This window comes from Zootoca vivipara, chromosome 6 (assembly GCF_965207765.1).
Source record: "Zootoca vivipara chromosome 6, rZooViv2.hap1.1, whole genome shotgun sequence".
Taxonomy (NCBI): Eukaryota; Metazoa; Chordata; class Lepidosauria; order Squamata; family Lacertidae; genus Zootoca; species Zootoca vivipara.
The window spans coordinates 2,941,259-2,964,891 of NC_142589.1; the positions used below are offsets into that span (position 1 = coordinate 2,941,259).

Sequence of the window (23,633 nt, forward strand, 5' to 3'; positions counted from 1 at the left end):
AACCTTTCTTCACCACCCTGATGTCACTTGTTGTTCCCTCCATGGCTGGCTGGAGATGATGGGAGTTGTAGTACAAAACAGATGGAGGGCACTAGGTTGGCAACTATACAATTGCAGCCTTGAAAGCCAAGCCTCTGTAGCTGCATGGGGGGGGGCTGCACTGTGAGGGGGGCAGTTGGGTTCCTTTCCAGGTTAAACTTCAGGGTGAGGTGGCGAAGCAGAGTCTCTCCTTCCATTCTCCCACCATGGACCTTTCTTTCCTTAATAGAGTATCTCTCCCTCTCTCTTTCCACCACCTAAACTCTTTCTGGAAGAGGGCCTTGTCAGATGGCGACAAAGGCAGGAGGCCACCTGGGTGATTGCCTTTTCAGACCAAGAGGGAGTTCGTGTTTCAAGCATAACAACGTATTTGTCAGATTCAGAAGTCGCCTTTATTGGGAAAATATTGGGGTTCAATACTCAATACCTTGTGGGTTCAGCCTGGAATGGCCAAATAGAAACTAGACGACATTTATCAGGGCACCTTTTTAGGCATTGCAATGCTGATGCAACACAACCTCAACCAGCAAGTAGCTGAGGAGTGGCACATAAATAGGAGGAAAAGCACAAGCAAGCAAACGGAAGCAAAGGGGCAGCTAGGTCCATCTATGGCAATACTTGCTTCGAGTAGTTTATACTAGTTTAAGCACAAGGCATAGCAATTTTGAGCTGATCCACACTTCCTCTTGTCCTGCTGCTTTTCCCCAGGAAAAACCACTCTTTAGTGCTCAGAGCAAAAAGGCAACTCAGGTTTTCCATGATTGAGAAGCTAAGAAGTGGGTTTTCCCCTGGAAAGGAGCAGGGCAAAGGGAAAACCCTTCAGACCCATGCTTCCTAGACACAGCCAGGGGCGTAGGAAAGGGGGCGGGGGGGGGGCGGTCCGCCCCAGGTGTCATCCCTGAGGGGGGTGACAAAATGGCACACTGCAGGGGGCGTCGCTTACCATGCAGCCTGGCCCGCAGCATGCCTGAGCCAAATGTCTCTCCTGGGAGTGCATAGCTAGCTGCTCTGGCACCCAGAGCGGCAGGGGCATGGCGATCCACTCACAGGGGTGCTGTGGTGATAAGATAATCTTTATTGTCATTGCCCCCCTGTGCGTGGATGGAGCAGCCGAGTAATTTCGTTGTTCCCGCAGGGGGGCAATGACAATAAAGATTATCTTATCTTATCGCCACGGCACCCGTGTGGGCGGATCGCCATGCCCCTGCTGCTCTGGGTGCTGGAGCAGCTAGCTATGCCCCTGGGCACAGCACAAGCGAAAGTGTGAATGAAACTTTTCTTATCTTTCCTTCCTTCGTCCTCACAAGCTATAGCAATAGCTCCTGCCTATGTGTCATTACGCCTTTCTCTCGTGGTTCTCTTGTAAACACAACCTTCACATTCCAACCTTCACTTGGCTTAGTCTCTTAGCAAATGGCACATTGGAATGAAACTAAATCCAAATACCCTCAAGCAGGTTGAACGTGAAAGGGGGGGGGGAATCCCAGAAAAATGTGTGGAAAAAACATGTTCTCATATCTCAAAATGCACTCCAAATTGAAATCTTACCTGCACTTTGAAGGATAGGTTTTGTATTCACAAGTGACCCTGGGTGTGCCTAGGCCCTGCGAGATGAGGAGGAGCTGAAGCAAAAGCCTGTCCAACTGAGATTTGTGGGTTGATAAAAAGACCACAGGGACATCAGGCTGGAGACAAGAGAAAAACAACAGTCCTAAGCAACAGCAAACATACACAATATACCAAAGAGGGCAGAGTGCAAAAGCTTTGTGTAAAAAAAAAAAAGGCACCAGAGCACCCGAAAGGGTGGGGGGAGGGGTCTGGCTCAGGAACCACACATGGCTCATGAAGTTAAAATAGCATAAGTAGGGATAGCAAAATAAAAGCTTCATTTTCTTCTAAAAAGCAGAAAGTATGCTTAACCATGTTTAAAAACCCAATACTTATCACTTAAACAGGTTTCTAGAGCAGGCTTAGCCAACCTGTTGCCCTGCTGAAATTTTGAACTACAACTTCTGTGCTGGCTGGCACTGATGGTAGTTGCCATCTAGAGGGCACCCGGCTGGCTCCTCCCAGACATTCTCTTAGCAAAGTGATTCTCAACCAGTGTGCCTCCAGATGTTTTGGGACTACAACTCCCATCATCCCTAGCTAGCAAGACCAGTGGTCAGGAATGATGGGAGTTGTAGTCCCAAAACATCTGGAGGCACACTGGTTGAGAAACACTGTTTAGCAAACACTAAAGAAACTTTCTTTGCAGGTCAGCATCATGACCCTCATACCGCAGATGTGAGGCTGAAAGGCTGTGACTGGCACCTGGCCAGCAATACCTGCAATGAAACCTCCATCATAAAAGCAAGAGGAATAAAGCCCACATTTAGCTGGACTCAAAGGTTAGGTACTCAATGATCAAGAAACTCAGGAATGCACAGGAGCAGCTTTGGGATTTCAGTACTAGCCTTTCTTTAGTGTTAAGCAGAGAGAAAGGACTGCATACAACCTAGAGCAAATTCAAAGAATGTTGCTATTAGAATTATGGTATTGCCTCTGGAAAAATATGGGGGGGGAGGAAAATGGAAGGTCCTAGAGCAGGGTTTCCCAAACATGGGTCTACAACTGTTTTTGGACTACAACTCCCATCAACCCTAGCTAGCAGGACCAGTGGTCAGGGATGATGAGGCCTGAAGTCCAAAAACAGCTGGAGACCCAAGTTTGAGAAACCCTGTCCTAGAGAAAGAGATTTGGAAATGGAACTGAAAACATGGAACTGGATATGAACTAGCAGACATATAATGAGAAAAAAAAATGGAATAACACAACAGAAGTGGAATACAACAAGAAATGGAACTGAACACACAGAACTAGACATGAACAAGTGGACATGTGCTGAAAAATAAAAATAATATGGACTCAATGTGTGATTACAGTGAAGAAGCTTTAATATAGACATGGACGATTTTTTTTAGTATTATTCAATATGGAGCAGTGGTGGTGGGAATTAATAGAGGTAAAGTTAAAAGAAAGAATATGGTTAACATTTATCAATAATAGAGAACCTATCTTGGGCTTTTCGTGGGAATGGAAATGAATGATTGAGACACCTTAACCTAAAAAAAATGTTTAACAAAAAGTAGAGAAGAAAGATGCTTGCATGTAATTTTTTTGCTAAGGTTTTCTTTTCTTTTATCTTATTTTATCTTTCTCTTTTTCTTCTTTTTCTTTCTACTTCCCCACTCATTATTTCCATATTTTATTTTATTTTTTGCTTTGCTCTTGCCTTTATCATCTACTCTGAGTTAATGAGATTGCATGCAGATGAAGAACAAAAGAAAAAGAAAAAGGAATGCACATGTACAGGACTTGTCAGAGCAAAAGGCAACATGGGAATAAAAACCAGGCACTCCCATGTTGTGCTAGCATCCTGCCAAGCCCATTTGCATTCCCAAAATACGGTCCCCACATTATATATTTTTTTCCCTGTGAGGTCAGTTATACGAGCTTCATTAACTTACTCAGTTTGGGAGGCGACACAAAACTGGCACTAAACTTTGGCATCAGTTTGGGTGGAGGTCTGGAATTTTGGAGTGACACGTTAATGAAGCTATCAATACTGCTGGGAATGGGAAACCCTCTTGCATCCACCCAGGAAACAGCATCCCTTACCACCTCAGCAGCCCTGCGCACCATCTCCAGTTGCCCGTTGTGGATTATCACGCCAAGAAACATTTGATTCAGAAGTTTTAGCAGAGCCCAGTGGATGAGCCTGAAGGTAGAGAGGAAGTGGTTAAAAAAACCCACAAAGCAACAAGCAAGCATGCAAGCATCACTACAACTCTTAAGAGGCTCCAAGTGGCATGAGCACATAGAATCAAAGCCTTTGAGGGGAGAGGGGAGAAAGGCAACCACAGCTCTGTTGCCTTCTTCCAGGGTACTTTACTGGTTTCTAGGACAGATTATTGTTGCCACTATTCAACTCTTAGAGCACCTAACATTGTATCTATATAAATAAAAATGTAAAATGCCAAGCTGTGTGTGCTCAGCTTGCTCCGAAACTGCTTGACTGATTGAGTTGAAATTTTGACACAACGTTGCGGTCCAGTATGGGAGTGTTCATATAAACTTAGATTATACAAATGTCACACCTGTCACAGGTAAAAACATGCTTTTTTGGAAAAAACAGAAAAACAGGTTGCAAAACATCGCCCTCTAGCGGCGACTCCACTGGTACTGCAGCTAGAAAAGATTCCCTCTCCAAAACAGCTCAGCTCAGGTTTGCAGGGAGTGGATGTAGGTGCTCGTCTGGGTTGGGGATGGGGGCAGGAAGGGGTCAGGATGGGTCATGGGTCGGGACAGGGTGGGGTGGAGTCACAGGGATGAGCCACAGCAACGCGTGGCTGGGTACCACTTGTAGAGATTAAAAATACAAGACAAGACAAGAATCTATGATTTCTTTGACACAAAAGAAGAAGAAAAAGGAAATTATCTGACACAGTACAGGTTTCTCCTTTCTGATCTGATTTAAGTAAGTAGGGATTCGGCATGGTCCCAAAGATGGTCACAGCTATTTAAAAGTCTATGTTTTATGCATTTCGTAACTGCAACAGGAAAACTAAAACTCTGCCCCCCCCCCAAAAAATATTCCCATTAAGCTGGGCAGCTACTCTCTCTCATCAAAGACTACCTCTCCCCCCCCAAAGCGCTATGGTTAGCAGCACCCCCACCTACAATCATGCCAAACAGCTCATTCCCCATCATCACCCCCACCCCCTCCAAACAGGGAAGGAGAACTTCTGAGCTAATCATCCCTTTCTCTGAGTTAACTGCATGCACTCACGGCCGCTGCTTTTCCTATTAGTCCCTAACTTGTGTTAATTTGAAGTTGATGAAAGGTGCTGGGTTAATAAGAAGCCTCTTATACACTGTGGTTTTCATCTGTAGGTTTCAAAGGACTTCCTGAATGAAGTTCGCTGCCTCTCTCTCACCCCCTCACTTTCTTTTTAAAAACCACAAGCCAACAAGCAAAGATTTACCAAAAGATCATTGATATAAGGGGGGGAAATCTTGCATCAATCCTTTCTCAGAATCTCCCAGCCATTTTTAAATACACTCAAGGGTACTATATCAAAGTACTGTACAGTTACATGGTACTGATTTCTTTAAAAAACACACACACACACACGGACTATATAGCCTGGCTGCTGTGGGTGTATTGTGATTTGTTTTTGGCTATCTCTTAACTGTGCTTATCTAAATTCTTTTATTTTTATTTTTGCATTTCATTGTGGTTTATGTATCAATGTGGTTGTTGTTCTGATTGTTGTTGTTTTTTATTTTGTAATCTACCCTGATGAAGAGAAGGCTATAAATCATTCAAATAAATAAATAAAATATAGGGGGAAAACCCTTTCCCTAATCTCTTGCTCGAGGTTTTCAGTCACCAAAAGATTCCCTCTCTTCCTTAAAATGAAGCATCAAAGTCATTCAACAGCACCACTGCAAGGTCAAACAGTAATTGCTGACCAATATATTTACATAATCACAGTGTCATAATCCTTTTTTATATATATAAAACTTCAGGGCTGTTTTCTGATCTTTCACCATAATAAAGAGTGGTCATGATGTAGTTGTTGACAACGTCAGGCTCTTTAGATCCTTCCACTGAACTCAATGCTACAGTGAAGATCTAATTACCGTATTTTTCGCTCCATAAGATGCACCTGACCATAAGATGCACTTAGTTTTCAGAGGACGAAAGGGGGAAAGCCCCGTTTTGGGGGGATCAGCTTATTTTGCAAAGAGGAAAAACCCCATTTTTTAAAGGAGCTCCAAGATTTTGAGTTTACTTTGCAAAGGGGAAAAAATCCTGTTCAACTCACAGTTCTGCAGCTTCTGATAATCTAATCAGCCAGATAATCCAATCAGCCAGTCACATGTTGCTGGGGAAACAAACAGCCTGCCTCTGCAGAACATTCAGCAATGGAGGCCTGAGCAAGGGGAGGGGCCGGGAAGGGAGCTAGGTCCCTTATCTCCCTCCCTGATCTCTTGCAATCAGCTGTTGAGCTGCTTCCTTTCAACACCCTCTTTCCCTCTTGTTAGCCTTTAGCTCTTTCTTAAAAACAAAAAACAAGCAAGATCTGCTTTTCGCCCCTGGGCAATTTGGCTCCAGGTACCAGCATTTGCTCCATAAGAGGCACAGACATTTTCCCTTACTTTTTAGGAGGAAAAAAGTGTGTCTTATGGAGTGAAAAATACCTAGACAAACTGGTAAGGCAGCCACATGCTGGTGTAGTCAACCCATAAGCAAAGAAAGGACAATGCAAACAGGCACCTACTGGCAATGTAGCTCCCATCTACCCTCAGCAACATGCAAAATGAAAACCTGGGATCAAAATCCTACAATCTCAAAGTGAGATCCTGCTGCAGTTCAGCCCAGGATCTTACCAGGACAGCTAACCTCAAGACACCAACAGGATGACCTCTTTGCTCTTTAGCCTAGGGAAAATTCTAGAAGTAATGGGCAACAAGAAATTATATCCCCAGATTTAGTAGTGAACACACTCCTGCATGGTGAGTAAGATAGAACTATACATTTGAATTATAGAAATATATTATTTTCACCATGTGGTTTTTTTGGGGGTGGTGGGGGAAGATCTAAGAAGGGTACATTCTTTTTAAAGCTGCAAAATATGGGTTCGGCGGAAAATATTAGCATTATACTCCCAACAAGAATGGAAGGAGAGTCAAGAGCCAGTGCAGAAAAGGTATGACTCACAAATCTCCCAAACTCAGCAAATTAAAACCTCTAGCAAAGTGGTTTTCAGAGCAGGTTGCCAGGAAGTGTGGGGTCCCTTAGAAGTTTAGCAGCAAGTGCACTCTCCATGAGCACAGTGGTGGCAGACAGGCTATCCTGAAAACCCTCTTGCTTGCCACTATCGATTGCAATCTGCATTCTGCAGCTATGAGGGATAGTTGGGTGGGTTCTACTGTGCATTATTTGGGTCACAAGGGGCAGTAACAGGCCTGAGTCAGCAGTCTGCCAGAACTGGCTGTCTACTCTAAAAATGTTACTAATGAATCCCAGCAAGCCAACTGATACAGTGGTACCTCGGTTTATGAACACAATTGGTTCCGGAAGTCTGTTCATAAACTGAAGCAAACTTTCCCATTGAAAGTAATGGAAAGTGGATTAATCCGTTCCAGACTGGTCCGCGGAATACTCAACCTGAAGCATACTTAACCCGAAGCATGGGTGTAATTGGTTCCGGAAGTCTGTTCATAAACTGAAGTGTTCATAAACTGAAGCGAACTTTCCCATTGAAAGTAATGGAAAGTGAATTAATCCGTTCCAGATGGGTCCGCGGCGTTTGTAAACCGAAAATTCGTAAACCGAGGTTCCACTGTATATCAAAGATGGATACAGGGCCAGTCCAAGTCATTTTGCTGCCTGAGGCAATGGACAAGATGACTCCCTCACATTCCATGTACAGAAACTTACTGGAGTTGCAGGTTAATCTTCCCGCAAAACTGGCAACTTTACAGTGTCCTCTTGCCACATGAGGGTAGCAGGTTACTTTGCAGAGTGGTACACAGGCCCCTGGCACACATACCTCTGACCTCCAACAGAGGTGAACATCCAGGGGTCACAAGAAGAATGGCTGGAAAGCTGCCACTGCTGCTGCCCTAGTATCTGCCACCGGAGGCAACTGCCTTAGTCTGTCCAATGAGAGTGCAGGCCCTGGATATTTTCACTGGGCTGGGGAAGGGGGAAAGGGAACCGCAGGGAGTCACGTCTAACCCCTCTCTAACCTGAATCTAGAATCATGGAAGGCACCACATTGAGCAGCATTAAATGGAAGTCCATCAACCTCATTGGTCTCTAAGGTGCTACAGGACCATTTTTATTTTTTTATTTATTCCCTCTCTAATGGTCTTTTGGAAGGCAGGTTTTTGATGGCATGATTATTTAAGCTTGCTGTGGTTTCAGTGCACTGAACTGCTGCTCCTGGTGTATTGTATTTCTTATATTTAATGTTTTAATGTTTTTGTAATGGCGCTTTACAGTTTTTAAATTCATTTCAATTTTGTTGTTACCTGTCTTGAGCTTTTTTAAAATGAGAGAGAGGTGGTTCATAGCCAAAGATTACGTTCCACAACTTCATATTTGATTGCGTACACACCATACATTTAAAACACCTTCGCACCCTCAAAGAAACCTGGGAACTGTAGTATGTTAATGGTACTGGTAATTTTAACTCTGTGAGGGGCATACTACATTTCCCAGGAGAGAGGGGAAATGTGCTTGAAATGTATGGTATGCAGTCTCTGTAAGCATACACACCTACCCATTTAACCCCCCCCTCCTTTGCAATCCCATACCTCAGTAGGAGAGGAGAAACAGAGGACTGGATCTGGCAGAGAATGCTGTGAATTCTCTGCATCCACTGTGGGACTGGCATGCTGGTCTCTGGCGCATCCCCCTTGCTCTGAGGCACTTTCTGACACACAATGTCCTGTACCCTTGATGGACAAAAAGGAGAATACAAATATATGTGTTTCTTCCAATGAGCACTTGATGAAGGATTTAGACAGTCAAAAAGGACACTTGTAGATTATGCACAAATTTCAGAACACAAATACATCTCTCTCTAAAACTTGTTGATAAACTGAAATTTGGATACAAGAATGTGTCAGCATTATGATTGGCTGTTGTTTTACGAGCCCAGCTCTTGGTCATGTTCATGAAATTACAAATTAAGTTATTTGTTCTTCTTTCTCATTAACTGCTCTGGGCACTTAAAGCAGAACAACAGGATACAAATAATATTAATGCAAACAATAACAAGTGAATGTAAGAGCAAGATACAGAATTGTAGGAAGGATAATTCCCATGTATGTGCCATACAAATGCCAACCTCTCTTTTTCTGTGTATACAACCATGGGCATTTCTAACCTTTATTATTATTTCTGTAATTATTATTACTGTTACATATTTATTTATATCCCGCCTTTTCCCCTAACAGGGAATCAAGGTGGCTTACAGATAAAATTAAAACTATCTATCTGATAATCACAATAAAAGCAGCATGGCACCAGCCCTTTCATTAAAAGCAGTTTCAGTTCCTAAAACCCTGTTGGGGTAAAAAGAACTTCACCTGCTAGCAGAAGGACAACTAGGAGGGAGCCAGAATTCCAAAGGAAGGAGTTCCAGAGTCTGGGAGCCACCACCGAGAAGGCCTCCTTCTGCTTCCCTCCAAGTGTGCCTGTGAGTGTGGTGGAAACAATAGAAGCCCTCCCCCCAAGATCTCAAAACCTGCGCAGGTTCCTATAAGGTCTTTCAATCAGTCTGGACCTAAGCTGTATTTTAAAATACTGTATATTGTTGGCTGCCTTACAGAATCCTGTTGACAACCAAATAAGTAAGGTAACAGTCCTGTCCACTTTGAAGGAACTCTTGATTTCTCAGAAACTTCCTGAAATTCTGCCTCTGCCAATAAAAATATTGTGCCTCTGCTAATAAAACAATATTGTGCCTCGGCACAATAAAAAAGGGTGCAAATAATAATAATAATAATAATAATAATAATAATAATAATAATAATAATGTATTGTGGACTTTGCTGTGAAACTGAAAAGTCAGGGCTGAAAAGAGCTTGATAACCAGAAATATTTCACTGTCCTACAAAATGGAGCATCAGCTTTAAGAAAGGAAGGCATTAGACCAATACTATGTATGTGCACAATAGATTCCATTTTGAAAATACTTTGTGATATATTATGGCATTCCTTTGTTCTATTTCTGAATCAGGCATTGTGATTTAAATAACACTGAATGCACTTGTTGCAAAGTTTTTTTATACAGTACTAGCGCTGTGAGCTACGTATTTTGTTGGGTGTACCTCCCCTGTGGACTTTTTTCTTTTACATATGCAAGTTCACAAAGGCTGTGTGAACTTTTACGCTGTGCATTCTGGTTCAGAAAACCTTGTGTTTTCCCCTTTACATTTCCTACATTAGTAAAAACCTATATAAGTTAGAATGTACAGTGATTTTTTTTATGACACTCTCTCCCACCCTCTGTGGTACATTAACCATTCACAAGGGACACAATCCTTATTTAGAAGCGTTTTCAGCATCACTTGTCAAAAAACGCCCTCAGACTGCAAGGAATCCCAGCAGCTTTGCCTGAAAAAACTCTACTGGAGCATTTTTATATATGCTTTTCTGTTATCACTGGCAAGTCTTGGGCTGTAGCCTTATACACCTCCAACAGCTTTGCACACCAAAATGCTTTGGTCATCCCAGCTCAGCAGCCTGACATCAAAGACAGACTTGCAGGTAGTTTACAGAGGAGTAAGGGGAAGAGACCCAGGGGGAGGGGGGGAAAGGAGAGCTGAAGCGCCATGTAGGTACAGATTGAAGGATCTAGACAAGAGTGCTTGCCTATAACTGGAACAGCCCTTGCTACGGTGCCTGGTTGTTCCACATTAACTCAGAACCACTGCAGACTAACCACTGCTTGGTACAATTCTTTATTTGACCCCAGAGGAACGCATGACCCACCCAGCCTCAAAAAACAGATGGGGAAGTGTGTGCATTCACATTCAGCTGGTTTCCAAATACAGTTCCTCTGTCTTTATCCCAAGAGTCAAGAAGCACTACAGCAAGATTTTTCAAAACTGAATGAGAGGATGGTCCACCTGTGTTTGTGCACATGCAAACATGTAGGTAGAGAGGTCTGTAAGCTAGGAAGAATGTTTGGGGCTTTAAGAAAATCAGAAACTGCCTGGATAGCTAAAATGTTCCCAAAAGGTAACTAATGTAGATTAAACAATCTTGAGTATGCACATGAGACAGGAAAGGGGCGCTGGAACTCTGAAGGGCTGCCTCAAATGACACCTAAGTTGCAGTTACTTCTCAGCAGTCTTTTGTTCAGTCATACCTCAGGTTAAGTACGTTTCAGGTTGAGTACTTTCAGGTTAAGTACTCCATGGATCCAGAAGTTCAAGAAGGAAACAGACAGTTTCTGATTTTCGTTCCCGCCCACCGCGCCGCGCTCCCTGGTTCCCCACCGCGCTTGGCCTTGCCTGAGGGCGCACCGGGGAGCTGGAGGGAGGGTGCGGCGCGGCGGGAATGGCGAACTCGCGCTCCGCCGGGCTGTGCTCCGCCTCTGCCCACCAGCCCTGCTTCTAGAGTAGGGCAGCTGCCCTAACTTGCCCAGTGGTGGGTACGCCCTTGATTTGTATACAACAAATTAGATCTCAGGGCTGTTCACAACATGAACATACAAGGGGACATGATCTAGGTATAAAAATTGGGCTGTGTGTGAAGAAGGTGGGGTGGAGGACTTCTTCTAACAGCACACAGTTAGCCTATGGATTCACAGCCACAATGCGGTGTTGAAGGGCAGTGGGAACAAAAGGTAAGATTCAAATCGTGGAAAACAGAAATATGAAGGCTACTGGCCATGATAGCTATATGCCACCTCCAGTTGACCTGCTTGTAGGCTTCACAGAGGCACCTGTTTGGCCACTGTGGGAAACAGGAGGTTGAACTAGATAGGGCTCTGGTCTAGTCTAGCAGTGAGGCTATTCCTATGATTTTAGCATCTATATTGGGGGTTATGTGATAGTGTATACCAGATGGACATTGTTCTCCATTAATTAACATGAAGTGTGTGGACATGAACTTAAGTATTTTCACTGTGTTGTGGATGGAATGTTCTGGAAGCCCCATACTCTAAAAACTGGGAAGACGGAACACAATTTTGCACGTAAGGGTAAAAATGGATGTGATGTCACAACAGGCTGTTCACGCACAGCTGAGCCTGGCTTTGCAAACCTCTATGTGCACAGTCTTACAAGTCAAACATGAGATCTCAGGTCTTGTCCTTTTCTTCAGCTGTTGTTGCTTTCCTCTCAAAGTTGTGTACCTACATTTATAAATTCTTCTTACAAAGATTCGTGAACATGTCAGATACATTTTGTCTGATGAACAGTGTCTGTATACTACACTAACAAAGAAGCTATTATTTACTCTCTCTTTTTTTAAAGTTGTAGGCTGTTCTGGGAATCTTCTTCTTTGGCAATCACTTGTAGCGAAGAAGAAGAAGAAGAAGAAGAAGAAGAAGAAGAAGAAGAAGAAGAAGAAGAAGAAGAAGAAGAAGAAGAAGAAGAAGAAGAGGAAAAAGAAGAAGAAGAAGAGGAAGAAGAAGAAGAAGAAGAGGAGGAGGAGGAGGAGGAGTTTGGATTTGATATCCCGCTTTATCACTATCCGAAGGAGTCTTAAAGCGGCTAACATTCTCCTTTCCTTTCCTCCCCCATAAGAAACACTCTCTGAGGTGAGTGGGGCTGAGAGACTTCAAAGAAGTGTGACTAGCCCAAGGTCACCCAACAGCTGCATGTGGAGGAGCGGAGACGTGAACCCGGTTCCCCAGATTAGGAGTCTACCGTTCTTAACCACTACACCACACTGGCTCTCAGTAAGATTGTCTTCCATGAACACGGTCCCTAAGTGACTGTGGAGACCAATTCTGGATCCACATGTCCTTCCACAGTGGGAACATAGGTTTCTGGGCAGGAGTTTATCATGGTGAGGGTTTGCCAAACGTGCCTTCCTCTTAGCACGATTCTCCCTTTCGATCTGGGTTTGAGCGTCTTCAAAGTTCATGACACCTTTGGTAAAGGCTGTTCTCCAACTGGAGCACTCGCAAGCCAGTTTAGAAAGGAAAGTGGTGGTATGGATGCTAGCCAGTAGGCATGCAACACACACAGCTTTTTCTCAGATCATAGAAATCACAGAACTGTAGCGCTGGTCCAACTCCCTGCAATGCAGGAATCTTTTTGCCCAACGTGGAGCTCAAACCCATGACACTGAGATTAAGGGTCTCATGTTCTACCAGCTGAACTGCCAAGCCCATCGGCAGATGTAGCACAGGTGGGTTTGCTTCTCACTGCCAATGCCATGGGGGCTACTAAAATGCTACCTAACTTGGAGACATCCGGCTTCCGGCGGTGAGATATGGCTGTTTCCCAAGAGATCGGACTCCCAGCCATGCCAGTAAATCAGAGTTAATATGAGGGTAATTAGCTCTGCCAACCCCCCTCCCCGGGTGGGGTGGGGGCTGCACCACCCACAGATCGTCCGTTATCTGCGCTCCGCAACAAGATGTGGAGGCAGGGACACTGGGTGATGTCCAAGGCACAAATCTGGCAACTCTCCAAAGTCAGTCTCATTAGCCGGGAATCCCTGTTTTAAAAAAATTAAAAAGATTTGGACAAAAAAAACAGGCGTGTTCTGGAAAGAGGTAAAAGAAAAATCTGCTAAACTACACGATCGCTGGAGGCCAAGCTCTGGACTTCAAAAAGACTCTCATCTTGGCGTTTTGATGAATGAGGTGAGCGCCTGCCATATTTTTGTCTTCGTTATATCTGCTATTTCATGATTTGGTGAACCTCACCAAGAAAGAATTAATTATCCAAAGGAAACGCAGGAGGCGCAAAACTAATTGGATGTATTGGCTTACATTCCTCGGTGGAGAGCCCGAATCAAATTTGGCAGAGTAAGATCAAATATGAAAGTGGCTCGGGCCAAGGAGGGAAGATGGCGACAACAGCAGTTGCGATGCAGAAAGGAAAAGGAAAAGCAGTCTCCCTTACCGGAGGGAGGTTAGAGATACTTTTTATTTGAACTACAAAAGGGATGTACTTTAGAAAAGTTGCATTTGCTTGCATGGAATATTATCACATACGGTTTGAAAAGAGAGTGACAGTAAACTCTGGATTCCTGCCAGCTGTCCAAGGGTCCTAGAGAGCTGGCGTGGTTTTTTATGGGGAAACCTGAAGTACACCCCTACAGTACATTTGAAACATCAGCTTATTCAGAAAGATCAAAGACAATAGGCGTCGCTAATTAACTTCAACCTTGGATGGAAGCCCAGAGCCTTTTACAGCAAGAATCAGCAGAACATCAGCAGAGAAAGGAGGGGTCATCGAAAGAGGACTGTGCTTCAAAATATTATAACTGAGAACAATATGCAAAAAATTTGCCTCCTACGTGATTACAGAAATATGGAATCGTTAAACAAAACAAGATACAGTGGTACCTCTACTTACGAATTTAATGCGTTCTGAACACACATTTGTAAGTCGAAAAAATTTGTAAGTCGAATCCCATAGGAATGCATTGGGAGAAAAAATTTGTAAGTCGAAGCAACCCTATCTAAAAATTCGCAAGTAGAAAAAATCTAAACCGCATCCAAGATGGCGGACAGAGCTCCATTTGTAAGTAGAAAAATTCATAAGTAGAGTTATTTGTAAGTAGAGGTACCACTGTAGAGAGTTATACCAGCGACTGACTGACTGAGAAAGGAGGATGGTCAATATCAGGATTGGAAAATCGGGAAGTAGCAAAGTAGAAAGAAGAAAATAAATGATGGACATTGGCTCTTGAAATCCAGAACATGGGAAGTCCCATTGAAATTATTTAATTTGGACTCTATAATTGGCTGTATTGTTTTTTGTTTTGGCTTGATTTGTTATTAATATGAATGTGTGTTTTTTCATTATTATTGGAAAATGAATAAAAATTATTTACCAAAAAAAAAAATGCTACCAAACCTAACATCAGAAGGCAAAAAGGGTGCTCAACCTCCAGAGAAGAAGAAGAGGAGAAGAGGAGTTTGGATTTGATATCCTGCTTTATCACTACCCGAAGGAGCCTCAAAGCGGCTCACAATCTCCTTTCCCTTCCTCCCCCACAACAGACACCCTGTGAGGTGGGTGGGGCTGAGAGACTTCAAAGCAGTGTGACTAGCCCAAGGTCACTCAGCAGCTGCATGTGGAGGAGCGGAGACGCAAACCCGGTTCCCCAGATTACAAGTCTACCACTCTTAAGCACTACATCACAGAGTGCACCAAGTTAACAGCAGCAGAGGTGATAGTGGCCATTGGGACTGGTAGGGCAGAAGGCCAGGCGCCCAACCTTAGGGGGAGCCAGAGCCAATAACAGGCAGAGCCAACTCATTCTACTTTTGTGACCATCTTCCCTGCTGAATTCTACAAGGGCAACACTGAGACTGAAGAGAGAAAACTAACAAGCAATGAGTGTCATCCCTTGGACTGGATGTAAATAAAAGACAAGCAGGTGGGGGCTGAATGAGGGCAGACTGAAGATGAGATGGCATCCCATTTGCTCAAATGGGCCAACCTCCACTAACAGCAGTACCTCTTGCTGTGGAAGATTCTTTCTTGAAGATCACTGGGGGAATCAGCACAAATTTTCCAATCACACACTGTGAAGAAGCAGCAGAGTCTCCTTACCAGCCAGCCTCTGAACCTGGGAGAAAGTTCATACATAAGGGATTAATAAAGGGATGCCAATATCTGTGACATTCCTAAGAGCTGAAAATGGGGGTGGGGGTAGCAGCTGCCCAGAATATGGCAGTCAATCCAAGGTCCATTCCCAAACTCTAAAGCAGGGTAATGAACCTCAGAATGAGGAGCCAAAGCTGGTTCCTCAGGCCTCTCTACCTGGATCTTGAAACTCTCCCCTTGCTTCACCCATCACTGATTCACACCCTTCTTCAGTGGGTTTGGGAGTGTGTCCTTCAACTCTGATAATGCCTCTTGCTTGTCCATAAATAGGATTAGGAGGGTTTGTGAAGGCATGCAGAAACTAATATGCTGAACAATGATTAATGTTTACATCTATTGCTTGCTCATTTTTTTCTCACCCTGCTCTAAACTAAGTACAAGATGCCACAGCTCCTCTTCAGTATCTGGGAACCATCTTGCTGAATGACAGCAAGGCCAATCTAATCCAGGGTTCAGTATCTAACAGTTCCTTGCCAAACTGAGAACGTTACAGCCCTCCCCTGTTGTCTCTCATAGTTGTTGTTGTCATTTAGTCGTGTCCGACTCTTCGTGACCCCATGGACCAGAGCACGCCAGGCACGCCTGTCTTCCACTGCCTCCCGCAGTTTGGCCAGATTCATGTTGGTGGCTCCGAGAACACTGTCCAACCATCTCATCCTCTGTCATCCCCTTCTCCTTGTGCCCTCCATCTTTCCCAACATCAGGGTCTTTGCCAGGGAGTCTTCTCTTCTCATGAGGTGGCCAGAGTATTGGAGCCTCAGCTTCAGGATCTGTCCTTCCAGTGAGGACTCAGGGCTGATTTCCTTAACAATGGATGGGTTTCATCTTCTTGCAGTCCATGGGACTCTCAAGAGTTGCCTCCAGCACCCTAATTCAAAAGCATCAATTCTTCAGCGATCAGCCTTCTTTATGGTCCAGCTCTCACTTCCATACATCACTACTAGGAAAACCATAGCTTTAAATATACGGACCTTTGTCAGCAAGGTGATGTCTCTGCTTTTTAAGATGCTGTCTAGGTTTGTCATTGTTTTTCTCCCAAGAAGCAGGCGTCTTTTGATTTCATGACTGCTGTCACCATCTGCAGTGATCATGGAACTCAAAAAGTAAAATCTCTCACTGCCTCAATTTCTTCCCCTTCTATTTGCCAGGTGATGGGACCAGTGGCCATGATCTTAGTTCTTTTGATGTTGAGCTTAAGACCATATTTTGCGCTCTCCTCTTTCACCCTCATTAAAAGGTTCTTTAATTCCTCCTCACTTTCTGCCATCAAGGTTGGGTCATCAGCATATCTGAGGTTGTTGATATTTCTTCCGGCAATCTTAATTCCGGCTTGGGATTCATCCAGTCCAACTTTTCGCATAATGAATTCTGCATATAAGTTAAATAAGCAGGGAGACAATATACAGCCTTGTCGTACTTTTTCCCCAATTCTGAACCAATCAGTTATTCCATATCCAGTTCTAACTGTAGCTTCTTGTTCCACATAGAGATTTCTTAGGAGACAGATGAGGTGATCAGGCACTCCCATTTCTTTAAGAACTTGCCATAGTTTGCTGTGGTCGACACAGTCAAATGCTTTTGCGTAGTCAATGAAGCAGAAGTAGATGTTTTTCTAGCTAGCTTTCTCCATAATCCAGCGCATGTTTGCAATTTGGTCTCTGGTTCCTCTGCGTCTTCGAAATCCAGCTTGCATTTCTGGGAGTTCTCGGTCCACATACTGCTTAAACATGCCTTGTAGAATTTTAAGCATAACCTTGCTAGCATGTGAAATGAGCGCAATTGTGCGGTAGTTGGAGCATTCTTTGGCACTGCCCTTCTTTGGGATTGAGGCGTAGACTGATCTTCTCCAACCCTCTGGCCACTGCTGAGTTTTCCAAACTTGCTGGCATATTGAGTGTAGCACCTTAACAGCATCATCCTCGGTAGTGGCACCCACCCTGTGGAATGCCCTACCACCAGAGGTCAAAGAGAACAACAATTACCAGACCTTTAGAAGGCATCTTAAGGCAGCCCTGTTTAGGGAAGCTTTTAATGTTTGATGGATTTCTGTATTTTAATGTTTTGTTGGAAGCCGCCCAGAGTGGCTGGGGGAACCCGGCCAGATGGGCGGGGTATAAATAATATATTATTATTGTTGTTGTTGTTGTTGTTGTTGTTGTTGTTATTATTATCATCATCTTTTAAACTTTTAAATAGTTCAGCTGGAATATCATCACTTCCACTGGCCTTGTTATTAGCAGTGCTTTCTAAGGCCCATTTGACTTCACTCTCCAGGATGTCTGGCTCAAGGTCAGCAAACACACTACCTAGGGCAGTGTTTCTCAACCTTTTTTGGGCCACAGCACACTTGTTCTATGAAAAAAAATCCCGCGGCACACCAACTCTGTGCCGCCCTATATTTAGTTTAGTTTGGAGGGGAGACGTAAAGCACGCCACTGAAGAACTGCTGCGCGGTAGCCAGGCAGACCCACCAGGCGCTCTCACCTGGGTTGGGGGGTGGCGAGGGGCCCTCTCCTCCCTATCTTTCCCTTTTTCCCTCACCTGGGGGGGGCCTCCCTCCTTTTCCTCTTCTCCTGGGGCGGCGACGGCTGCGGCGACGAGGAAGGGCCGTCGCGTGGTGGGAGGTCCCGGGCTTTGGAGCTCTTCCCGGCCGCAGGCGGGCTCGCTGGGGGGGTTTAGCGGCTCCCCGCTTGATCCGCCGGGCGATTCCGACGCCCACGTGGCTGCCGCAGAGCCCAGGGATCCGTCGATCCTCCAGCCGGGCGCTTTCGGTGTCGCTCCGGTGGGGTCGCGGGGGGGGGGCCTCCAGCGGCTCCCCGGTCAATCCGCTGGGCTCACTTGGCGCCCGCGTACCAGCGGCGGCGGTTCCGGCGGTCCGGAGGCTAGGCTGGCGGCACGGGCACACTGGTCGCTCTCAGGAGCTTCGCGCTGCCGTGCCGCGAGCCATCTTGCCTCACCGGAAGTCCGTCAGCAATGCAAAGCGCCCTTTTCCTCACCGCACGACGCGGCACACCAGCCGGTGTCTCGCGGCACACTACTGTGCCGCGGAACACCGGTTGAGAAACGCTGACCTAGGGTATACCTCTTTCTGGTATAATTCTTCTGTGTATTCTTGCCACCTCTTCTTGATGTCTTCTGCTTCTGTTAGGCCCTTTCCACTTTTGTCCTTTATTGTCCTAATCTTTGTACGAAATGTTCCTTTCATATCTCCAATTTTCTTGAACAGATCTCTGGTTCTTCCCATTCTGTTGTTTTCCTCTATTTCTTTGTGTTGCTTGTTTAAGAAGGCCCTCTTGTCTCTCCTTGCTATTTTTTGGAAGTCTGCATTCAATTTCCTGTATCTTTCACTATCTCCCACGCATTTTGCTTGCTGACAGCCACTTTGCTTTCTTGCATTTCCTTTTCATTGGAATGGTTTTCGTTGCTGTCTCCTGTATAATGTTACGAGCCTCCATCCATAGTTCTTCAGGCACTCTGTCTACCAAATCTAAATCCTTAAACCTGTTCCTCACTTCCACTGTGTATTCATAAGGGATTTGATTTAGATTGTGTCTTACTGGCCTAGTGTTTTTTCCTACTTTCTTCAGTTTAAACTGGAATTTTGGTATAAGAAGCTGGTGATCTGAGCCACAATCTGCTCCAGGTCTTGTTTTTGCTGACTGTATAGAGCTTCTCCATCTTTGGCTGCAGAGATTATAATCAATCTGAATTCGATGCTGCCCATCTGGTGATGTCTATGTGTAGAGTTGTCTCTTGGGTTGTTGGAAAAGAGTGTTTGTGGTGACCAGCTTGTTCTCTTGACAGAACTCTGTTAGCCTTTGCCCTGCTTCGTTTTGAACTCCAAGGCCAAACTTTCCAGTTGTTCCTTTTATCTCTTGATTCCCTACTTTAGCATTCCAATCCCCCATAATGAGAAGAACATCCTTCTTTGGCGTCATTTCTAGAAGGAGTTGTAAATCTTCACAGAATTGGTCGATTTCACTTTCTTCAACACCGGGAGCTGGTGCATAAACTTGGATTACTGTGATGTTAAAAGGTCTGCCTTGGATTCGTATCGAGATCATTCTATCATTTTTGAGATTGCATCCCAGTACAGCTTTCACCACTCTTTTGTTGACTATGAGGGCCACTCCATTTCCTTTATGGGATTCTTGCCCACAGTAGTAGATATGATAGTCATCCGCGAACTGAATTCGCCCATCCCCGTCCATTTTAGTTCACTGACATCACCAGGATGTCAATATTTATTCTTGCCATCTCATTTTTTTACCACATCCAGCTTACCAAGGTTCATGGTTCTTACATTCCAGGTTCCTATGCAATATTTTTCTTTACAGCATTGGACTTTCCTTTCGCTTCCAGGCATATCTGCAATTGAGTGACGTTTCGGCTTTGGCCCAGCCACTTCATCAGCTCTGAATCTACCTCCGCTCTTCCTCAGTAGCATGTTGGACGCCTTCTGACCTGAGGGGCTCATCTTCCAGCATCATAACTTTTATCTGCCTGTTGTCTTTGTCCATGGAGTTTTCTTGGCAGGGATACTGGAGTGGCTTGCCAGTTCCTGCTCGAGGTGGATCACGTTTAGTCCCAAAGTCTCCACTATGACCTGTCCATCTTGGGTGGCCCTGCATGGCATAGCTCATAGCTTCTCTGAGTTATTCAAGCCCCTTCACCACGACAAGGCAGTAATCCATGAAAGGGGTCTCTCATAGTACCTGGTATCAAATATATGCTGTTTCTGGATAGACCTGACCTCACTGACACCCAACTCATTTTTAAAGGCAAATAAAATAGTGGCCATCAGCACAACAGGTAGCAAAAAATATGTCAGTGATTTCCAGCCAGAAACTTCAGAAGCAAGGCAAAGAAGTGAATGACCATCCTCTGTTTAGATTGCAAAATCTATACATGTACTTTATAATATCTAATTTACCAATGTTGAGTTGCCATTAAAAAGGGTTTGGAATCTATACCTGCTGCTGCAAAATGCTGGAACCAGAATAGTTCTGGAAGATTGCTTCCCCAGCTGTTAAAATTGCACTGGCTTTCAACTGGCACAAAGGGCTCGTCCATACTTCCTTTTGTGTCTCACTTTTGAGGCACAGGGCTAACCTCTAAAGCTCTCTGTCAGTGGGTTTCTTTTGTCCTGGCAGTTTCCCCATGAAAATCTGCATTTTACTTCTGAATCAGAGTAAATGGCAATCTGTAGAAAACTTGATTGCCATTTGTCCCGATTTGGCAGTAAAACATGGGGTATTCCTGGGGAAAGCACCATCATCACCACAAAAACACTCAGACGTGGACCTGTGCCTAGAAATGCAACAAAAAAGGAAGTCTGGAGGAATACTTCTGAATACCAGTTTTTGGGAATTGCAGGTGGGCAAAGAGCTGTTGTGCTCATGTTCTGCTTGTGGGCTTCCCACTGGGGCATCAGGTTAGCCACCACGAGAACAGAATGTGGGACTAGATGGACCATTGGCCTGATCCCTGTTTCATCAATTAGAATCATCTTTGGAGGAACTGCCCCAAGGATGAGGATGCAGGACTGGGCATTCTTGATGGCAGTGCTCTAATGGAGATTAAACTACCGCCCTCTTTTAGGACAAAATATATATTTTTATTCAGTCAGGCTTTTAAAAGATTCATTCACTCCTCCTGCTTCAGCGCAGCCATAAGGGACCAAAAGCCACTGCTTCTGTTTTAGATTAACCACAGTTTAGTCTTATATATGAGCCTTTAACTCTTGTTGTTTCAAGCCAGGGCAGGGGAGACAGTCTCCCAGCTTGACTTTTAATCCTATCTAGCTCACCCAGTGTGGTACCCTCCAGATGTTGTTGGCCTTCAACCCCATCAGCCGTAGTCAGCAGGGCTGGTCAGAAACAATGGGTGTTGTAGGCCAACAACATACAGAGGAGACCACATGAATTGTTGTTGTTGTTTAGTCGTTTAGTCGTGTCCGACTCTTCGTGACCCCATGGACCATAGCACGCCAGGCACTCCTGTCCTCCACTGGCTCCCGCAGTTTGGTCAAACTCATGTTGGTAGCTTTGAGAACACTGTCCAACCATCTCGTCCTCTGTCGTCCCCTTCTCCTAGTGCCCTCAATCTTTCCCAACATCAGGGTCTTTTCCAGGGAGTCTTCTCTTCTCATGAGGTGGCCATACTTTGACCACATGAATGCCCTCTTGCAATTGTGTCAAGGGTTGTTTGTTTTTTGTTTTGCAAACTGACTTGGAGGGTTTTGGAGCCAAAGGGTGGTTTGTGGTGGGGGGAAGTAACTCTAGAACCTTTCTTGATCTTTGGGATCCTGAGGGCAATGTTTGCTTTACTACTAGTCAAACACAATTCTTCTGATTTTAAGGTGTTAAAACAGCATTCAAAATGTCCATTATTAAGGAAAACACATTTGCATAATTTAGCATTAGATTGCAAAATGTGGTTAACTAATGGCATTTTCCTTGAAGCAGAATTTATTTTTCCTTGTTCCAGAGTTCTTCCCACTTTGAAAAGGAGTTACACAGTAGGGTGGAAACTGGCCTGTGTTATCCAGATCATAAAGCAAAGGGCTTCACTTTACTAGACCCACCCCCCTTAAAAAAATCTTTGCTTTTGCTCTGATATCAATCAAGTACTTTCTCTCCTCCCTGCTGTTAATAACACTTAGCACTTTGGGGATTTCAGTTTTCAAAGAACTTCACAAACTACAATTAAAGTAATTAGGAATCAGGCTAATGAGAATAAAGCCTTTAATCCTTACACAAATCCTATGAGGTAGAAAGCTTTGTTATCTACATTTTAATTTGGAGGCGATGGAGAGAGGGGAGGGGAGAGGAAGTAAGCGGAAATCAAGAAACACAGAAAATAAAGGACTAACCCAAACACAGCACTCTTTGAATAGCTGGTCCAAGACTTTTGATGTCAAACGGCACCCACCCACCCTAATTAACATAAGGCATAGTCCATCAGGGTGTTCCCCTGGACAAACCCTCTTGAAATAAAAGAGGTACTACAAAATAGCAATACTGTTAATCTAAATAGGCTGACACAGGAGAATCAACCTCCCAGTGGGTAGCACTGCATAGGACAGTGATGGCGAACCTATGACACGCGTGTCAGACGTGACACGCAGAGCCCTCACTGCTGGCACGCGCCCCATCGGCCCATTTGTGCTGCTGTTGTTGTCCCCCCCCCCCATTTGTTCTCCTGCTCCTCCTACAGTTTGTCTCCGCTCCTTTTGTTGTTGTTGTTGCTGCTGGTAGCCAGAGATTGGTTTTTTAACTCTTTCTGTGCTGTTTTTTTTCTGGCACTTTAGCAGATGATGATTGGGTGTAACAGCATTCATTTTTTAACCCGTTCTGTGCTGGGGTTTTTTGGTGCTTTGCCAGACTATGTCGGTGCTGTGTGTTAGTTCCAGCGAAGGTATTATTCGCCATTTATTTCTGTTCTCCCCCCCCCCCCAAAAAAGCGCAGCAGCTTTGGGGTATCCCCCCCAAAAAAGCAAAGCAACTTTTGCACACACACCCAAAAAACACCTCCAAAACTTTGATCAGCAGCTCCCCCCAAAAAGCTCAACAACTCTGGCACTTTGTGATAAATAAATGGGTTTTTTGTTTGGTTTGGTTAAATAATTAGTTTTTGGTTTATTAAATACACTTATATATTAAAATTATACATTTTTGTTATTTAAACTATAAACATTTTTGTTATTTAAACTATAAATATTGTGAAATTATGTTTTTTTTTTCTTGAAGTGACACACCACCCAAGTTATGCTTGGATTTTTTGGCGAATTTTGACACACCAAGCTCAAAAGGTTGCCCATCACCGGCATAGGACAAGTGGCAGCTAGTAGACCGGGACTTGGTGGGGCAGCTTGTGGCCAAGAAGGTCAGGTAAGCTGCAGTGCACAACCGCCCTAAAACCCCCAGCTACACCAAGCAAAGGTTTGCTCTACTGTTTTTGCCTCTTTTTACACAATGCAAACACTGAATATTCAAATTTCTACTTTCTGCACTAGCAGTATGGATTTTTAGGTTGCACTGCCAATGTCTAGAAGGTACAATGCTAGGCCAAAAATGGAATGCACCAGGAGGAGACACTGATCCAGGGAGCAGAAGGTGCAGAGCAAAAGTCACACAACCAAGTATAATCCTTGGTGGACTTTCTAACATTGTGCTATTCCTAATAATTCATGCACCTGCAACATCTTAAGAATGTTATGCAGA

The 23,633-nt window shown here is 44.4% G+C and overlaps 1 protein-coding gene across 1 annotated transcript in view; it reads right to left on the bottom strand.

The window, feature by feature from the left end:
- The window catches only part of GPAT2 (glycerol-3-phosphate acyltransferase 2, mitochondrial), an 86,540-nt gene that overhangs the window by 34,775 nt on the left and 28,132 nt on the right, over nucleotides 1–23,633 (bottom strand). The window contains exons 4-7 of the mRNA XM_088671431.1: nucleotides 15,260–15,370; nucleotides 8,413–8,553; nucleotides 3,700–3,799; nucleotides 1,588–1,724 (exon numbers count right to left, since the gene is read on the bottom strand). Coding sequence (XP_088527557.1) covers nucleotides 1,588–1,724; nucleotides 3,700–3,799; nucleotides 8,413–8,553; nucleotides 15,260–15,370 — 489 coding nt within the window. The remainder of the gene's footprint in view (nucleotides 1–1,587; nucleotides 1,725–3,699; nucleotides 3,800–8,412; nucleotides 8,554–15,259; nucleotides 15,371–23,633) is intronic.